The sequence below is a fragment of the Aspergillus karnatakaensis genome (assembly GCF_047715665.1).
Source record: "Aspergillus karnatakaensis strain CBS 102800 unplaced genomic scaffold BJY04scaffold_15, whole genome shotgun sequence".
NCBI lineage: Eukaryota > Fungi > Ascomycota > Eurotiomycetes > Eurotiales > Aspergillaceae > Aspergillus > Aspergillus karnatakaensis.
In genome coordinates, this window is record NW_027395727.1 from 535,479 (window position 1) to 552,057 (window position 16,579).

General features: G+C 54.6%; 9 protein-coding genes across 9 annotated transcripts; 2 read left to right on the forward strand and 7 right to left on the reverse strand.

Moving 5' to 3' along the window:
- Positions 1 to 136: 136 nt before the first annotated feature.
- On the reverse strand, positions 137 to 1,425 carry BJY04DRAFT_185378 (TLC domain-containing protein). Its single transcript, XM_073710758.1, has one exon. The coding sequence runs from the start codon at positions 1,255 to 1,257 to the stop codon at positions 232 to 234; it is 1,026 nt and encodes a 341-aa protein (XP_073573146.1). The 5' UTR covers positions 1,258 to 1,425; the 3' UTR covers positions 137 to 231.
- A 143-nt stretch (positions 1,426 to 1,568) lies between these two features.
- On the forward strand, positions 1,569 to 2,950 carry BJY04DRAFT_185382 (survival factor 1 family protein). Its single transcript, XM_073710759.1, has 3 exons — positions 1,569 to 1,636; positions 1,698 to 1,919; positions 1,977 to 2,950. The coding sequence occupies exons 1-3, from the start codon at positions 1,617 to 1,619 to the stop codon at positions 2,890 to 2,892; spliced, it is 1,158 nt and encodes a 385-aa protein (XP_073573147.1). The 5' UTR covers positions 1,569 to 1,616; the 3' UTR covers positions 2,893 to 2,950.
- BJY04DRAFT_216635 (cytochrome P450) lies at positions 2,929 to 4,634 on the reverse strand (the record flags this gene model as incomplete). The annotated part of the gene is made up of 3 exons (XM_073715811.1): positions 2,929 to 3,083; positions 3,140 to 4,139; positions 4,224 to 4,634. The coding sequence occupies 3 exons, from the start codon at positions 4,632 to 4,634 to the stop codon at positions 2,929 to 2,931; spliced, it is 1,566 nt and encodes a 521-aa protein (XP_073573148.1).
- A 1,154-nt stretch (positions 4,635 to 5,788) lies between these two features.
- On the forward strand, positions 5,789 to 9,058 carry BJY04DRAFT_185385 (a-oxoamine synthase fum8). The gene is made up of 3 exons (XM_073710760.1): positions 5,789 to 6,429; positions 6,475 to 8,035; positions 8,085 to 9,058. Exons 1-3 carry the CDS (start codon positions 6,112 to 6,114, stop codon positions 8,756 to 8,758), a joined length of 2,553 nt encoding a protein of 850 aa, XP_073573149.1. The 5' UTR covers positions 5,789 to 6,111; the 3' UTR covers positions 8,759 to 9,058.
- Positions 9,059 to 10,862, reverse strand: BJY04DRAFT_185387 (cytochrome P450). Its single transcript, XM_073710761.1, has 2 exons — positions 10,400 to 10,862; positions 9,059 to 10,308 (listed from the first exon to the last, which is right to left on the reverse strand). The coding sequence occupies exons 1-2, from the start codon at positions 10,814 to 10,816 to the stop codon at positions 9,112 to 9,114; spliced, it is 1,614 nt and encodes a 537-aa protein (XP_073573150.1). The 5' UTR covers positions 10,817 to 10,862; the 3' UTR covers positions 9,059 to 9,111.
- A 201-nt stretch (positions 10,863 to 11,063) lies between these two features.
- Positions 11,064 to 12,874, reverse strand: BJY04DRAFT_226741 (cytochrome P450; the record flags this gene model as incomplete). The annotated part of the gene is made up of 3 exons (XM_073718481.1): positions 12,257 to 12,874; positions 11,966 to 12,177; positions 11,064 to 11,894 (listed from the first exon to the last, which is right to left on the reverse strand). The coding sequence occupies exons 1-3, from the start codon at positions 12,810 to 12,812 to the stop codon at positions 11,064 to 11,066; spliced, it is 1,599 nt and encodes a 532-aa protein (XP_073573151.1). The 5' UTR covers positions 12,813 to 12,874.
- A 257-nt stretch (positions 12,875 to 13,131) lies between these two features.
- Positions 13,132 to 14,519, reverse strand: BJY04DRAFT_30927 (putative steroid dehydrogenase). The gene is made up of 3 exons (XM_073720104.1): positions 14,387 to 14,519; positions 14,266 to 14,332; positions 13,132 to 14,216 (listed from the first exon to the last, which is right to left on the reverse strand). Exons 1-3 carry the CDS (start codon positions 14,420 to 14,422, stop codon positions 13,372 to 13,374), a joined length of 948 nt encoding a protein of 315 aa, XP_073573152.1. The 5' UTR covers positions 14,423 to 14,519; the 3' UTR covers positions 13,132 to 13,371.
- A 337-nt stretch (positions 14,520 to 14,856) lies between these two features.
- Positions 14,857 to 15,323, reverse strand: BJY04DRAFT_185390 (uncharacterized protein). The gene has a single exon (XM_073710762.1). The coding sequence runs from the start codon at positions 15,118 to 15,120 to the stop codon at positions 14,905 to 14,907; it is 216 nt and encodes a 71-aa protein (XP_073573153.1). The 5' UTR covers positions 15,121 to 15,323; the 3' UTR covers positions 14,857 to 14,904.
- On the reverse strand, positions 15,324 to 16,462 carry BJY04DRAFT_185391 (electron transfer flavoprotein subunit beta/FixA family protein). Its single transcript, XM_073710763.1, has 3 exons — positions 16,312 to 16,462; positions 15,533 to 16,181; positions 15,324 to 15,486 (listed from the first exon to the last, which is right to left on the reverse strand). The coding sequence occupies exons 1-3, from the start codon at positions 16,360 to 16,362 to the stop codon at positions 15,404 to 15,406; spliced, it is 783 nt and encodes a 260-aa protein (XP_073573154.1). The 5' UTR covers positions 16,363 to 16,462; the 3' UTR covers positions 15,324 to 15,403.
- Between the last annotated feature and the right edge of the window lie 117 nt (positions 16,463 to 16,579).

Consider the following 16,579-nt stretch of genomic DNA (forward strand, 5'->3'; position numbering starts at 1 on the left):
CCCCACGACTAGCCCTAATCCCACCTCCAGCTTCACCTCTTAGCTCCCCCACTGCAATCTGCACGCTTCGCGCTAATTTTTGGCAATCGCCACTATCTCATTGGCTATACGGTGTGTATTTTATCTACATTTCCTGTCTCACTCATGTTCTCAGTGCTCACGATCCCATCTCCCCGACCTACCTGTCCCCTCCCCTCTACAGCTCCAGCTCACCCCCAACCATCCTTTCCTTTAGGCATTCTTCTTCTCCTCCACCTCCTCATCATCCGACTCCCTCTCATCAGTAGGAACCTCCCCCGACAACGCCCTGGCCACCAACCTCAGAATCAAAAACAACCAGTAAGCATTCATAACCTGCAGCGCCCCAAACAAGCCCACCACAGCCCCATGCAGCCCAACCGCCTTCCACCTCTCCCCCTCCGCCTGCCACCCATACGCCTCCGTAATCGCCGGCCCGTACTTGGTCAACAGCGTCCAGAAGGTAATCCCGCCAATATAATGCCGGAAGTAGATCCACGACCCGACAAACAGCGCGAAATACGGCATCGAGATAATCGGGTTTTTAGTCGTGTAGCTAATACACTTCGCGAACGCGAGTAGCGAGTCGCTGATATCATGCGGGATGATCAGCACCAGCGCGAAATGCGTCATGTGCGCTAGATAGACCGTCGGAATCGCGAGTAGGGTAACGATATGGTGTGCGCTCATAACAAAATTATCGCTGCGCGACTTTTCGAGCCCCAAAAACGTCACGGCCGCTTGCTGGATCCAGTTCCCCGAATGCAGCAGGTAGAAGACCTTGAAGGGCGCAATGATGGTCTTATGCGGGAACCCCTCGAACAGGCCCGGCATGCGGAAATACCACATGGGCGTCTTGGACATCACGAAGAGCCCGAAGGCGGAGATGAAGGCGAAGTAGACGCCTTGCCATAGCTGCTGGGTGAATTTCTCGACCGTGGCGCCTTTGATGCCGAGGAGGTGGGCGAGAGTGCGCCCGATGATTTGTCGGGTGAAGTCGCGCGCGGCGAAGAGGATGAGGCCGTAGTAGAGGACGAAGAGGAGGTCTTTGGGGCCTTTGTTGTAGAGGGGTTCGCCGGAGAAGGAGTCGAGGGTGGGTTCGCGGTAGGAGAGGTGGATGAAGGGGTGCAGGGGGTTGGATTCGGTTGGGTTGAGGTAGTAGGCGCCGAGGACTGCGAAGACGGAGGCGTAGAGGGTGTAGGAGGGCCCTGTGCTCTGGGGGGGTGTTGTGGTTGCCATGTTGGTGTTGAGCTCTCTGGCTGCGAGGGGAGAGAGGGTGTCGGGGAGAGAGAAGACGTAAAGTTTCCAGCGACGGTTTATAGATCCTAGCCAACAGTGCTTTACAGGACGATACCATCAGCTAGTCCACGATTGATGGATATTCTTGGTCACTGGGGACTCGTAAGTGCAAGAGTTATAAAGCGAAGGGTGGAATCTAGTTAGGGCTAGCTCGATACAATACCAGATGATACGATACGTGACGACACCGTTAGTCAGAGCAGACTAAGCCTAGCTTGGACGACTTCTTGGGCAGCTGGAGCAACCGCCGACTCCAACCTCCTCCGACTCTCCTTGTCGCTGCCGACTCAACCGCCGCTATGAACTGGATCAAATCGACGTTGGTCTCACTTTTTCTTCAATCTTACTTTCAGCTTGGAGATAAATACTGAATCAGACAGACTCTCCTACGCGGTCGGCACCGCCGAACCCGAGTATGGGCCTGAAGCCATCCACACCGTCACCGCTCAAGCGGGGGAGACCAAGACGCCCTACTCGGTCCTCACCAAGGACGACCTGAAATGGAAGGCCATGCAGGCCACCAATGTCGAGACCCAGATCTTCTACTTGATCACTCCGGAAGGCAAGATTGCCTCGATCCAGATCATCTACAACAATGTTGCGTGAGTCGTCTGATCCAGCTACCCCGCATCGCCACTGCTAATATACGCGATGGATAGCGGATTGATGGTGACCTGCCAACTCAACGTCAAGATCTGGGGCCACAAGGAGAAGGAACACCTGTGGCTGTCTGACCCGCTCGAGAACCACTGCTTTACCGAGGACATGAACACCCTCTTCGCCGACGGACTGTCCATCGCTCTGAACGAAGCCGGCGACGCCTACGAGATCAAGTCCGCCCGCAACGAGTCTGCCCTCATCGATCTTGTCGTGAAGCGCACCGCGCCGGGCTTCCAGATCGGACAGGACGGAACCACATATTACGGTACGGACCGCGCGAACCCCTGGGGTGAAATGCGTCATCGGTTCTGGGCCCGCGCGGCGGTTACGGGTACAATTCGGACACCGGAGAAGGTCTACGACTTTGGGTCTGAGGGTGGGAATGTTGGCCGGGGTGTTTTTATCCATGCAATCCAAGGAATGAAGCCGCATCATGCTGCTGCGAAGTGGAACTTTGTTACGTTCCAGACACCCACCCTGTCCGCGATCATGATGGAGTTTACGACGCCGCCGTCGTACGCCTCCACGAGGGTCAATGTTGGTGGTATTGTGAATGACAAGGGCGAGATTCTGTACGCTGGTGGTGACAATGTGGTCAAGTACACAGAGATAAAGGAGGATCCCGAGACATTGTGGCCTGAGCCTACGACCGCGGAGTATACGTGGGGCAGTGACGACGGAAAGTTCTCTGCTGTCCTCAAGGGTCCTCTTGGAGAGCGCCAGGACCGTGTCGACGTGCTGCACCATATCCCGGGTGTGATCAAGTCTCTTGTCGGTGGTGTTGTCGGCACCAAGCCTTATATCTACCAGTTTGCGAACGAGCCGAGTGATTCGCTCGTTCTCTCTGTTAAGAACGGCGACCAGACGATTGAAGAGAAGGGCACTCTTTTCGCCGAGGCGACCTTCATTTCATAGTTTAGTATAGTATACTCCAGCTCTAGATAGTAATGCCTATTCCCAAGTGACCGCAACATGACATCCATACAAACTCGACGTAACAACACCCATCTTCTCCGTCCACGGCCGGTCATCCCGCGACTCGACAGAGCTAAACCGCTGCGCCATCCGCACAATCGTATACGCCGCCTCCATCAGCGCATACTCCTCTACAATATATCAGCCACCCAACTCCCACTCAAAAGAACAAAAGAAGAAGACTCACCACCAAGACACCTCCTCGGTCCACCATTAAACGGCAGATACTCCCACCCCGGCCTCAAATGCTCCCAGCGCTCAGGCACAAACTCGTCCGCGTCACTCCCAAAATAATCTTTCCGGCGGTGCATCGACCATGTATTCCACGCGACCTCACTGCCCTTTGGGATAAACACCGGTGACTTCCCATCCTTACCTCCACCACGCGGGATCGTCGTGTCGACGTTCGCTGTCCGCGCATTTATCGGCAGGACAGGGTACAGCCGTAACGTCTCGAGGAGGATCCAGCGGACGTATTTCAACTCGGTGAGTTGCTGGTAGGTTGGTGCTGTTCCATCCAACGAGGTAAGTTGGGCTTTGAGCTTGGTCCAGATATCCGGGCGGCGCGACAGCATGAACCACGTATTACTCAGTAGCACGGCTGTGGTGTCGCGGCCGGCGATGAGGACGTTTAGTGTTTCCCAGCGCAGGGCTAGCGGGTCGGTTGTTTGACGCGAGAGTTCGCGGAGGAAGATGTATCTCTTCTCTTCTCCTCCCTCTCCCTCTCCCTCTCCCTCTTCGGCATTGCCCTTTCCTTGCAGTTGCCTTTTCTCTTCGGCCTCCCTCTCCTCTTCAGCCTTATATGATGCGAGAGCTTTCGCTACATACCCATCGATAAACTCATGCACGGTTTTCAGATTCCGTTTGAATTCCCTACTTGACCGCAATTTCACGAGTACTGGGCCCAGGATATCGCGCTTGACGATCTCCTCCTGTGCGGCGTCGAGGCTCTTCGCGAAGGAGGAGTTTGTGTCTACTTCCTTTGTTTCGCGGAGCGAGTTGCTCGATACGCCGAAGAGGAGCTCGGTGCCGGAGTCGACGGTTAGGCTGGTGAAGAGGGTCTGCAGGTTGACCGTGGTGTTGTCCTTCGGGATGAGATGCAGCAGGTCGGAGATATGGCGCTCGAACATGGGGAGGTTGAGGGCGTGGGATTTAGTGAGGTTGGGGCGGAGGAGGGTTCGGGAGCGCTGTTCATTTCAATTATATCGTACTTGGTTAGTTACTTTGAAGATATCGTGCAATTGACTGAGAAGAAAAAAAAAAAGGTGTACCTTCCAAGCACCGCCCTCCGTGGTGAAAATCCCATGCCCCGACAACGGGCCTAGCATTTGGATTCTCCGCGGCCCCAAGCCAAAGGTGTTGATGTCTGATAGCACGGCTTTGACGTTCTCCGGCTCGATGGTTGTTATCGGGGGCAGAGCCATGATGGGCGTGTGCACTGTTGTTCCATATTCGGTGTAGATGACATCAAGCTGTTCGAGGAGGGAGTGCGAGCGCAGGGCCTTGAAGATGCGGAGGAGGATGTCGGTGCCGAAGAGGGGGTCGCGCATCTGCAGTTTCGGCGCTGGGAGGCATCCTAAGGAGCGGGCTTTGCGGGTTTGCAGGAGGGAGCGGATGAGGGGGGTTATGGTTAGGTGGGTGAGGAGGAGGGTGAGGAGGGTAAGGAGGAGGGTGTGTGCCATGTTGACATTTCCTGAGATAAGTTGTGTATAGGCTGTTTAGTGTCTACGGTTTGAATGAGATGTGCTGGTGCTGCATAGCTTGAAGAGAGCTATGACGGCGAGAGTCTAGTACACCAATTGACTTGTTTGCATTCTAAGCATTGACTTGGAGACTTCAATGGCCTTCCTGAGGTGTCCATCTGCTCACACCGACTTGGTCATGCTCATACGGTCTCTGTCTCTGTCTTCGACAATACCTAGCTGCCTCCAAAAATAATCCAAACCCACTCACTCTCACTGCCAACACAGCAATCAACCCGCACAAGGTTCCCCTCACTCAGCCCTCCCTGAAAATCCCCCCTGTGTCTCAAATCATCAATCCCAGAATCAATCATACGATGCGCGTCGCCCGAACCCTCCGCTCACCCACCACCATAACCCCACGCACCACAACCAACGCCTCGCCAAACGTAATCTCGCTCCATCCAAACGCAATCTGAAAGCGACGCCCGCAGGAATCAGCCCCTAACCGTACTGCTCCTTGGCCAATTCTAGCCCCCAAATTCCACCAGTGGGGGGTGGGGGATAAGCGGGCTGGCTAGTGCGAGGCTTGGTAGTCGGCTAACAAGTGGTGTATTTGCAATACCTTAATATAAAGTTGATTGTAGAATGCAGTGTAACGTTATATAGCGTGTCTGACTATCTAACTGACTAGCCATGGGGGCGAGAAAATGGACAACGTGCAGATGGCAGATTGCAGATTGCTGCGGGTCTGCGGCTGAGGCTGATGTGCCTGCATGGATCCCGATCCCCCTCATGCATTACCGGTGTGAATGGAATAATCAAAAGAGGCATTGTCGAGCGAACGTACTGCGTCTGTATTGTTAGTTCCAGTTTCTCGTGGGGCTGGTGTCGGGCTCCAGTGGATTGATGCTAGCGAATCTACTCCGTACTTCGTATATTTCGATGTTGCTGGAGGGCTAAGATGTCTTGACTCTTCGGGCTGTGTACAGTACAAGGGTTGCAGTCTAGAACTAACTAACAGCTGAATGCTGGCAGCGTGAGACGAAAGTACGGTGTGTCAGCTATTGGTAACGAGCTAGATGTTGCCATCGTGGATCTCCTCGGAGTCTCAATCGAAACATACTCCTAATCCGTAGACTCCAACTTGGAAAGGAATGTATTCGCGCCGTACTACTTGGCTGTCATGAGTATGAATACCATGAGAATTACAGCGCGACTCGCGAGATCGAGTCGACGCGAAATTCGAATGCTGGCTTAGAAACGCAGGCTTGAGTTCTAGTGCTGCTAGCACCGTGAATGCTGCAAGCGCAGGCTGAGCGCACCGTAGCGAGCAGGCTTATCCTACCTATCACCTGCTTGGGGCCGCTATAAACTAGAAATCCAAGGTCCACCTCCAGTAGCACGACTTGGTCTCCTTCACTCTGACCTGTACCTTATTGCTGAGTGCGGTGTCTACACTGCATAGTCCGGCAAGATGACAGTCTCACGAACAGTCGAGGTCACCGACGACCAGGTTACAAACGGCCATGTGCTCATCAAGGCACAAGGTGTAGTGCCCGTGCAATCCATTGCGCCTATCGCCAATGGCGTGGTCAATGGAGCGGCAGCGCTGGCTCCAAGGAAGCAAGTGCATCTGGCGCGCCCAATAGACCCTGAGGTGACGAGGACGGAAAAGGCTCGATTCTTTTTCTGGAGCTTTGTGGTGATTCTGGTGCAAATATGGCGAGACTTGGTGATCGAGCGGCGTCGCTTGCGGCCTGTTCTGTTTACAGAACTGATCAGCCACTATTTCGTAAGTCTTACCATCAGGATAGAGTATGCAAACTGACAAGAGCAGTTTATTCCTGTTATCCGACGGGATCCTCGAGTCGTCACATCCGGGCCCTATCCTAGAGTCAAGGTCAAGATGATCCCCCCAAATGTGACTCGACTGTATGAGGAAGCGTACGATCTCTCGCTCGTCAAGCCAGTCGAGCTGATCAACTGCGCGTCAAACAACTACGGCGGTTTTACCGAGCTTGAGTTTGGCGCTGAAAAAGTCATGGAAGCCGCTCTCCGCAAACTCCCATTCGCGCCGGCACCACCAGCGCTGGAAAAGCAGGTTCTCCGCGAATGCGCCGCATACATGGGCTTCGACGTCTGTGCCACCGCGCCATCAGGATTTAGCACCAACGTCCTCGGCTTCTCGACAGCTGCCGGCGTGGCGCGCAGTCTCGGCCGCAGACTCGTCTTCCTGTGCGATCGGGATTCGCATAATAGTATGTTCACTGGGGCGTTCTTCAACAAGGACGGGAGAACGCACAAGTTCGACCATAGCGATCTCACGGATCTGGAGCACAAGCTGCGCATGTATAAGGAGCAGGACCCCGATGCGTTTATTGTTGTTGCCGTGGAGGGGATCTACTCGATGGAAGGGTCGGTTCCTCCAATCCCGGCCATTCTGGCGTTGAAGAAGATCTACAAGTTTGCGCTGTTGATTGACGAGGCGCACTCGTTTATGGCGCTTGGCTCGATGGGCCGCGGTTCGACGGATTACTGGCGTGATGCTGGGTTTGACTTGCCCATGAGCGAGGTGGATCTCATGTCGGCGATGTTCAGCAAGGCTGTTGGCTGTACCGGGGGGATGGTGCTGGCGAATGGAGCGTTCGCGACAGAGCTCCGGAAGCAGGGCGCAGCAAGAGATGCCAGGGGTGTGGAAACGCTGTCGACAGTGGTTCTTCTTCGGATTTTGAATCTCCTTCGCAAACCGACATTGATCAGACACCGTATGCGCATGATCCGTGAAAAGGCCGAGTATGTTGCCCAAGGGCTGCGCAAGGCCGGCTTGCAGGTTCTCTCCTCTCCTGGTGCTGCTATCGTTGTCTTTCCCGTTGGAACTGTCAGTCAGGCTACTGTCTTTCACACACACGCTAACAAGCTTGGTGTTGCCATCACTGCTGGAGGACCACCGGCTACACCTGTCTGGGGGTGTAGAATGCGTCTCTGTCTAGCTGCCACAACATCCTGGCCTGATATCCACCGTATTCTTGAAGTGACATGCCAAGTCAGCCTGATCATGCGGGTCGGGGGTGCTCAGCCAGCCACTTATGACCCTGCTCTTCTCACCCGATCGGATCCTGTTGATCCTGCTGTGCAAGCCGAGTCTGCTGCAGTGGATGGAAAGATGCTTCGATACGTGGAGGAGCTGAGCAGTGCCAGCCGAGTAAACGGACAAACAGTAGAGAGCCTCAAGAGCGAGCAGCTAGTCCGCACTGCAGGAGTGGAAGCACTCAAGAACTATGGTATCGGACCCTGCTCCGCCCGCTGGTTCTACGGGTCCTTTGATATCTTCATCCAGCTAGAACGACGCTTAGCCGGTCTTTACCCAAGTCTACTCGCCCAGTCCGGGCTTGTCAGAGGTATGCCCTCCCCCTTCCAAACCCCAAGAGAGACCCTAACAGACGATAGCAATGATCTGCGGCGACGCCGAAATCACCATCGGCTCCACGCTGACAGCGCTGATGATGAGCAGCGCCTCACGAAACGTCATCAACAAGATCTTCGTGTGCTCGACCGCCCCCTCAAACATCATCCAGGGCGCCACCCTCAACCGCCCAACAGAGGACGTCTCCCTGAACTACTACACCGACCTCCAAGACCTCATCACCAGTCTCGACGCCCCAAACCCGGCTAACCAGCAATACCACCTAACCCTCTACTTCGAGACCGTCTCCAACGGCATCCCGCTCGACCTCGTCTCCTTCTTCCAGAAGGCAACACCCATCCTCTCAACTGGTGACAAAAAGCCACGGAGTATTACAATCATGCTTGACGACCGTAATGGACTAGGCAAGATTGGCCCGCAGTCTCTCGGGTATCTGAATGCAATGGAAGAGCAGCACGGCGTTAACTTCTTGAAAGACGCTACAAGAAAGCTGAGTTTTCCCGTGCAGATCATCGTTGCAGGGTCTTGGTTTGATGCGTTTGGGCATCAGGGGGGGTATGTGACGGGCGCTGCGCCGGTTGTTGAGAATCTGACGTGGGATGCAAAGGCGTATTTCTTCTCGACGCCGCCGATGCCACTGCAGGCGGCCATGTCGGATCGGAAGTTGGCGATTTTGCAGGGGGATGTTGATATATAGAGGGGTAGATCGTATACGGATGATGATATATAGAGTGGAATATAGTTTTCATGTCTTATGTCTGGACGAGTTGGGCTCACTGATTTCGTCGTTATACCTTAGGGGCCTCCAGTCGCACCTTCCCAGATCGTGACAGATACTCTCTACCAGATAAGGAAGGTGCGATTGACTACCTAGGTGAGGTCCCGAGGTCCTGTCCAGAGAAGGAAGGAGCGACCTTCTATGAATATACAAGGAAGGAACGACAAACCCATGATAGCTCCTTCCCAGAATGATCAGAATCTTAAACTTACAGCAAACGCTCGTGCATATAGGTAGCTAGCTTAGGTATGGATAGGTACTTCTACTCTACATCAATCCCTCGCCTCCCTCAATCTCAACGCCACCGCATCAGCAGGACTATTCCCCAACGCAACCTTACACCGAATCCTATTCTCGGCATTCAAGTCCTCCATCCGATCAAACCGCTGCACAAGCCGCACCGCAAAATACGCCGCCTTCGTCAACGCCAGCTGCTGCCCCACGCAGATCCTCGGGCCCGCGCTGAACGGTATATACTCCCGTCCTACCTTCCACCCCTCCCAGCGCTCGGGGTAGAATTCCTCGGCGTTATCCCCCCAGATGCGTTTGCTGCGGTGCAATGTGTGCGTGTCGTAGACGACATCTTGCCCCTTTCGTAGATAGATTGGGGAGCGCCCGTCTGGCCCGCCGCCGCGCGGGAGGGTTGTGTTTACGGAGGCTTGTCGTTTTGTGGCTGGGACGAGGGGGTACAGCCGGGCGGTTTCGGAGAGGGTATGTTGGAGGTAGGTGCATGAGCGGAGGGAGTAGAAGCTTATTTCTGTCTTGGTGGAAGAGATAGAGGATCCGAACTTGGCGAGGACCTCCGCGCGGAGTTTCGCGTAGACTCGTGGATGGCGCGCAAGGAGAATGACAAGGTAGCTCAGGAAGGCAGCTGTCGTGTCTCGTCCGGCTAGAAGGACATTGAGCATTTGCTCGCGCAGCTCGATAGGGTCCTGTGTTTCCTTGGCCAGTGCGTGCAGGAGGATATACCGGCTTTTCTCTTCTTCCTCAGCACCTCCAACTTCTTTCTCGTCCTTCTCCTTCTCTTGAGCTTGTGCCTCCAAAGCAGACGTGACACACCGATCCACAAACCCAAACACCTCCCCCCGACACTCCCTAAACTCCCTCGTATCATAAACCCAATACAGCGGCCCCAGCAACAGCCTTGTCGCAATCATCGACAGACTCAAATCCACACAGTGCGTCAGCCTCTCCCAGTCCATTTCCCCGCTCATGCCCGTGTCGAACCCCTTGGTCTCCGACGTAACACCCAGCAGCATCTCCATCGCCGAGTCCAGGGTATAGTGGTGGAACAGCGTCCGGAAGTCAGCGTGGCTCGTCCACCCGTCTCCGTCTTTATCTGCTGGGAGCGCTGCCATAAGCCGATCGATGTGTCGCTCTTCGAGCGCGAGATCGCTCATCTGCGTGCGTGTGAATTGCGGCTTGAGCATAGCGCGGGAGTGCGCCCATTTCGGGCCGTCGGTTGCGAACTTATTTTTCTTGTCAGTTTCTTTTCCTCAACCTATTCAGCTGTAATGATATGAAATGGGATAGGACGGAAGGAAGTGGGACAGAACATACAATCCCCTCCCCCAACAGCGGGCGAAACCCCTCACATCGATACGGCCCGAGCTCGAAATCACTAAATTGGCTCACCAGCACCGCATGGATATTCTCTTCGTCCGCTGTGACGACTGTCTCGTCGCCGAGCATGTTGATTTTGAATGTTGTGACGTCGCGGCCATGTTTGGAGGACAGTTGGTTGAGTTGCCGCCGGGTGACTTCTTCGACTTCGGAGACTTGGTCGGCTTTGTAAAATTCGTAGAGAACTGCAAGGCCCAGCGGGTTGGGGGTGGAGATTGGGTATGTGGGTGGTGGTTTGCAGTGTAGGCGGGCGGCGGCGGTGGTGTGTTGTCGGTTGCGGAGGTGTCTGCGGAGGAGGTAGAGGGTGAGGAGGGAGAGGGTTATGGTCCAGGGGGTTAGGAGGGTGGTGAGCATGTTTGGAGGGATGAATCCTATGATTCGGTTCTAGCACACTGATTCCAAGAGCTCGAGGGTTGGAGCAATAATTGTTAATAAGAAAGTAACTACTAGTCAGGCCATGCCATGTTTGGCCCCGTACGGTAGGCTCCAAACTTCTTAGGGCTTCTCCAGCGGTATTTTATTCTTTTTTCCATTGGCCAATTCCGAGCCATTTACTTTACTTACTGCCTACCTAACTAAAATCTGACTCTGATTCGTTTCGTCAAGCTACTCTGTCACTCCTCTCCCTCACCCGCATCCTCACCCCCCTCGTCCCACTCCGAATCCGCGGCAGCACCATCGCCCCAACACACTCAACATCCTCATACCCCGTCTCAAACAACTCCAGCACCCCCTCATCATCCCCTCGAACCTCTTCACTCCCATAACTCCTAAACACCCTCGCCAGCGCAATCGTCAACTCCGCATACGCAAGGTTAATCCCCGCACAAGCCCTCGACCCCTTCCCAAACCCAAACAGATACTTATCCAACCCGGGATTCTCAATCCACCGTTCTGGTCTATACCTCTTGGAATCTGGGAATAGCCCCTCATGATGATGTACAAGATACACGGTCATACTCGTTGGTGTCCCCGGCGGAATAACAAGATCGCTCCCCTTGCCATCCTTAGAAACCGGCATCGCCTCCTCCGGCGCGATCTGGTTCACGCGCCCCGGCGCACCATACCCTAGTCTAATCGCCTCCTGCACGCAAGCACGCAGGTAAGGCAGGTTCTCCAGCGTGGCCAGCGGCGTTCTGGTATCTGGATCGTTGAGATCAGGCTTCACCATCGCTTCTTCAAGCTCGGCTTTTAGTTTCCGCATGATCGACGGCGTCGCGACGATAAAGTACATCCCCACTGTAAGTACCCAGGCTGTTGTTAGGGTCCCCGCGGCGAGGGTTACCGCTGCTTCGTCGGCCAGCCGCGCGAGGTTCTTTTCTTCGGGGGGGAGCTTGCTGTCGAGGATTTCGTGGAAGATTGTGCGGTGGGCGAGGGAGGTCGCTGAGGCTTCGCGCGTTTGCATGGCTTTTGTAGCTTCGGAGAGGATGTCCTGGTTTATCACTGTAGTCAGAAGGTGTGATCTGGGGATGAGATGGGTTGGGTAGGGTAGGTAAGACATACATTCTTCTCAGCGAGGTATTCAGCGTAGTCACTGCTAAGCAGCGATCCCAGCGCGGGCGGGAGACAATCCAGCGCGCGCACGATCCAGGGGAACGAAGCGAGGAAGGGAATGACCTTGAGCCCTGCTTTAGCTTTATCGTGGAACGAGGGATCGAAGTCTGGATTGCGCAGGCGCTCGTGGCATTTTCCGAAGCAGAATTCCGTTACCACGTCTGTTTGAGGTCCCGGATTAGCAACCTCCCACACTTCTTCCTATCCTTTTAAAGGACAAAGGGAAGAGTACAAACATACCATTCGTAAAAGCCGACGCCGCATGATTCACATTCACCACCCCTCCCTCCTTCCGAATCGCTGCCAACCTCCCCAGCAACAAATCCACCTTCCCATCAACCAAAATCTGCAGTTTGCGAATACTCGCCTTGCTGAAAAACGGATTCATTGCCGCGCGCCGCACGCGATGCAACTCGTGGCTATTCGTATTCATCGCCGCCCCCGGCGTGCCCAGCACGCCTGTGTAAAACGTCCATTTATCGCGTTTCCGGCTGTGTCCTGTATACAGCGTGTCCATGAACTCCGGGTCGTAGACGTGTAGCTCGTAGGGGTTTATGCGGATAACGGGGCCATATTGCGCGTGTAGCTCAGCCATTTTGAACATGTAGCGGCCTTGCAGGATCACGTCGTAGTAGAATTGGTACCACCAGGTTAGGGCGGCGAGTTTGGGGCCGGGGAAGTGCGCGATGGGACTGAGGTACAGGCGGGTTATGGTTAGGTAGGTCGTGTAGATTATGGTGAGGGTGAGGGTTAGGATTGTGAGGGACGTGGCGTCCCATTCGAGTGGGAGGTCCATGGTGTCTGCAGGTGAGGATGTTGGTGTTGATGCTGATGTGTTGTTGAGCCGGCGAAGGCTCCTGGGTTGTGGTGTTGGAGGGGAGCACCAGAAATCAGCTATACTACCCCTCGAGAATGGCCATGGAAGCTAACGATATGCGCCTTGCAATTTAGGCATAGTCGAGATTCTAGAGGACTGTGTCTGTTTTTGCATTACAGATCTGGCCCCCATGGACTGGGGCCGCGGGTATTTTGCATGTATCTGGAGCTGAGCGAAGGATGCATGCGTCTGCAGAAAGGTGGATCGGCAATCTAACGGTCTCCACTAGAAGCTTCAGCTCAAGCTATCATATTGCAGCTGTTATTCAGGCTTACAAGACCATACCAGTTAATATAATTCATTACCACTCGGCAGTCCGGAAGACCAGCATGGGGTGCGATGCAGCGCGCTCCATCCTGCCCTTAGCAATGGCTGACAGATTCACATGCATTGTGAGTCGGACAGAACAATCATTCACCAAGACCAACTCCTCTTGCCAGTTCAATCTCACCTCATCTTTCAGCTGCAAATCAATCAATCAATCCCTCTTCCCCCCCAAATTCTCCCTTCCATACCTCTTCGTAATCCCATCATGCTTCGCCCGATACCAAGGCCACACCAAACTCCCCACAAAGCCCAACACCCAATCCCTAATCGGCGAGTCCCGCGGACTCGGCCCGCGCATATTATTCATGAGCAGCTCCGTGTCACTATCAACCGTAATAAAGAACTTTCCCTGCTTCAGTCCCTGGATCGTAAGCTCCGCGACCTTACTCGCGCTCAGCCCGCCCTTATCCTCCTCGCTCCCTTCCAGCGTCTTCAGCAGCGCAGGCTTGTTCTGCTGCTCCTCGTAGAACGACTCCGTGTAGATCGTCCCGGGGAAACTGCAGTGGATTCGGATGTCCTGGGTTTCGCGGTAGAGGAGGACTTCCTGCCGGAGTGTATCTGCTAGTGCGCGCGTTGCGGTTTTGGTTGGCGCGTAGGCGACGTAGCCTGGGAGTGCGATGAATGCGGCTGTTGAGGCGGTGAAGCAGATATGGCGTTTTGTGTCTTTTGTCGCCGGGGGTTCTTTAATCCAGCGCTTCAGCAGAGCCTGCGCGATGAATGCCGCGCTGAGGTAGTTGTTGCGCATGCATGATTCGATTTGCTCGGGGGAGATGTCGGCGAAGAAGCCGAGTTCGGAGACGGTGCCGCCGGCGAGGCAGAAGAGGATTGAGGGGGCAGCGGGGAGGGAGGTGATGTAGGTTTGGACTTGCGATGCGGAGGTGAGGTCGAGGGTGTGCGTGGAGATGGTTTGCGTGGGGGAGACGGTGTGTTGGAGGAGGGTTTTGCGTGTTTCTTCGAGTGGGCCCGCGGACCGCGCGAGGATCGTGATGTTTGCGCCTGGTGTTTTTAGAAAGTGAAAGGTTTGGATGGTTGCAGAGTAACGTACCTTGCGATGTTAGCTGGATGGCGAGCTCGCGACCGAGGCCTTTAGAGCCGCCGGCGATGACGACGTGCTGGTGCGGTTAGTTAAGTTGGGTTGGTGAGAAGGGAGCGGAGTGCGTGCGTACCTGGCCTTCGACGTCGAAGTTGCTTGATCGTGCCATTTGTGTGGTATATACGAAGGAAGGAAAGGCAGATGCTGGTGCTTGCAAAGGAGGAGTTTGGGGCAGAGATTATGAGTGATTGCCCCTGAGCTGGTTGTGTTGGAACTTGGAGCTGAGCCCAAAGAGTCCGCGCGCCGTCAGTTAAGTAGCCGTGTCGTGTGGAGTAAGCCACGGTCAGCAGCCTCGTCCAGCTACGGAGTATACCAACTCAACCTGATATAGATCTCTAAAACATACCTACATATTCGGTTTGCAGGGAGCCAAATCTCAGATAACTCTACAGCAATTTGGAGCCGATGCCACATGCTAACATTGTAACAACAACTCCACTACATCTTCCCCGCACCAGCCATACTCCGGTAAGGTATGCATGGAAAAGCATACCCTAACATCACAGTAAATCAAGTTGATAATTTCTCGGAGACATACAACAGCCCGTTGGAATGATCAACAGAGAAAGAAGCCGGATCCCATCCACTACATCAATGCAACTTGGCAACCTCGCGGGCTATCAATCTATCCTCTGTAGGGCGTCTAATGAAACACAAGTTCCGCTTCCTCGACAGGGTCAGAATGTAGATCGAGGGCTTAATTGAGTGTCTGGACTCTGCGGTACTGTAGTCATATTCCCGGTTGTTGCTGTCAGCCAGATGTATGTGTGGCGGTGATACTGGTCGACGGCCAGGGGTCGGGTTCATGCTTGTGCCCCTGTGTCAGGAATGGGGATGGAATATCGGTGGCGGCAGGTATGGGGTCCGTGGTCCGTGGAAGGGATGGGGATTGTTGGAACATCGGCGATGGTTCGGAGCGTGTCTTGGGTGCTCATTGTACTGAGTACTGCCGGCTGGTGGTGGGAGTAAGATCCATGAAGTGAGGAGCGGTGGACTCTATGTTCTGACACATGACCTGCAGGGAATCAATTCGGCCGTATAAATAAATAAACACCTTGTCTAGCTATCATAAGTAACACTATCATATACATCACAGAGCTCCAAGCTCCTTGAGCTTCGAAATCAGGCCGTCCACATCCTCGACCTTGCCGCCACCCTGTCGGGCCGGGGGTTCTGAACAAATTAGTACGTGAATAGTCACAGTCTCGTGATAACTCACCTGTAACCTTCAGCGTCTTCAACCGCTTCTTATCCTCCACGCCAAAGTCCGCCAGCGTCTTCTTCTCGAAAGGCTTCTTCTTCGCCTTCATGATGTTGGGCAGACTAGCATATCGAGGCTCGTTCAATCGCAAATCAGTCGTGATAATCATCGGCAGCTTCGCTTTCAGCGTCTCAACACCACCGTCAACCTCATGTGTAACCTCAACAGTGCCCTGCTCATCCTTGATCTCCACCTTGCTCGCCTGTGTCGCCTGCGGCCATCCCAGCAGGCCTGCCAGCATCTGACCCGTCTGTCCCTGGTCGCCGTCAATAGCCTGCTTGCCCAGCAGCACGAGATTGATGTTCTCCTTCTCCACCACACCGCGGAGCAGCTTCGCCACGGTCAAAGGTTCCAGTCCGCCGTCATTGCTGTCAGGGACATCGATGTGGAAGGCTCGGTCGGCGCCCATAGCGAGGGCTGTGCGGAGGGTGTCGGCGCATTTCGGGCCGCCGGCGGAGAGGGCAAGGATGTTGTCGACCTTGAGCGGGCCCTTGCGCTCGCGGAGGCGGACGGCTTCTTCGACGGAGAGTTCGTCGAATGGGTTTAGCGAGTGCTTGACGCCGGCGGTCTCGACGCCAGTTTGGGCCTTGTTGATCCGGGGTTTGATCTGTAGTGGTCAGCGTTGCACAGACATACAAGTTAAGCAGCGAAGAAGGCGAAGTTGTGCCCGCGCGATCCCCTGCCGTGAAGCACAATTCGATGTTGCTGGTCCGAGAACGGAGCAAGGGTGAACTCACGGCATAGTCGATAACCCGCTTGACGGGGACAAGAATCCGCAGGCCGCTCATTGTTATGTATGTACAGAAAAGAATGTTCACACGCAAAAGTCAGTCCAGCAATCGAATGGCAGACTGCGGGGAGCAAGCAGAAGTATCGACGAGGAGGCCGATCGGAGGGAGGAGTGACGGGACGGCAGAAAAGAAAGGCGGCGAGAGCATGCAGGCGGGCCGAAGGACCAACCACATGTGGCTGCTCCTCCGCATCCAACCGAGGTTACCCTTTTAT

What these genes read in the sequence shown, in the direction of transcription:
- BJY04DRAFT_185391 (XM_073710763.1), bottom strand. Translation starts at nt 16,362, where the DNA reads ATGAGCGGCCTGCGGATTCTTGTCCCCGTCAAGCGGGTTATCGACTAT. An exon ending in AGCGGGTTATCGACTATGCC is followed by an intron (nt 16,182 to 16,311) that starts GTGAGTTCACCC and finishes TGACCACTACAG; the next exon opens with ATCAAACCCCGGATCAACAA. An exon ending in GAAGACGCTGAAGGTTACAG is followed by an intron (nt 15,487 to 15,532) that starts GTGAGTTATCAC and finishes TAATTTGTTCAG; the next exon opens with AACCCCCGGCCCGACAGGGT.
- BJY04DRAFT_30927 (XM_073720104.1), bottom strand. Translation starts at nt 14,422, where the DNA reads ATGGCACGATCAAGCAACTTCGACGTCGAAGGCCAG. An exon ending in ACTTCGACGTCGAAGGCCAG is followed by an intron (nt 14,333 to 14,386) that starts GTACGCACGCAC and finishes TAACCGCACCAG; the next exon opens with CACGTCGTCATCGCCGGCGG. An exon ending in CATCCAGCTAACATCGCAAG is followed by an intron (nt 14,217 to 14,265) that starts GTACGTTACTCT and finishes TAAAAACACCAG; the next exon opens with GCGCAAACATCACGATCCTC.
- BJY04DRAFT_185385 (XM_073710760.1), top strand. Translation starts at nt 6,112, where the DNA reads ATGACAGTCTCACGAACAGTCGAGGTCACCGACGACCAGGTTACAAAC. An exon ending in AACTGATCAGCCACTATTTC is followed by an intron (nt 6,430 to 6,474) that starts GTAAGTCTTACC and finishes TGACAAGAGCAG; the next exon opens with TTTATTCCTGTTATCCGACG. An exon ending in CCAGTCCGGGCTTGTCAGAG is followed by an intron (nt 8,036 to 8,084) that starts GTATGCCCTCCC and finishes AACAGACGATAG; the next exon opens with CAATGATCTGCGGCGACGCC.
- BJY04DRAFT_185387 (XM_073710761.1), bottom strand. Translation starts at nt 10,816, where the DNA reads ATGCTCACCACCCTCCTAACCCCCTGGACCATAACCCTCTCCCTCCTC. An exon ending in CGCTGTTGGGGGAGGGGATT is followed by an intron (nt 10,309 to 10,399) that starts GTATGTTCTGTC and finishes AAGAAAAATAAG; the next exon opens with TTCGCAACCGACGGCCCGAA.
- BJY04DRAFT_185378 (XM_073710758.1), bottom strand. Translation starts at nt 1,257, where the DNA reads ATGGCAACCACAACACCCCCCCAGAGCACAGGGCCCTCCTACACCCTC.
- BJY04DRAFT_185382 (XM_073710759.1), top strand. Translation starts at nt 1,617, where the DNA reads ATGAACTGGATCAAATCGAC. An exon ending in ATGAACTGGATCAAATCGAC is followed by an intron (nt 1,637 to 1,697) that starts GTTGGTCTCACT and finishes TGAATCAGACAG; the next exon opens with ACTCTCCTACGCGGTCGGCA. An exon ending in ATCATCTACAACAATGTTGC is followed by an intron (nt 1,920 to 1,976) that starts GTGAGTCGTCTG and finishes CGCGATGGATAG; the next exon opens with CGGATTGATGGTGACCTGCC.
- BJY04DRAFT_185390 (XM_073710762.1), bottom strand. Translation starts at nt 15,120, where the DNA reads ATGAACCCGACCCCTGGCCGTCGACCAGTATCACCGCCACACATACAT.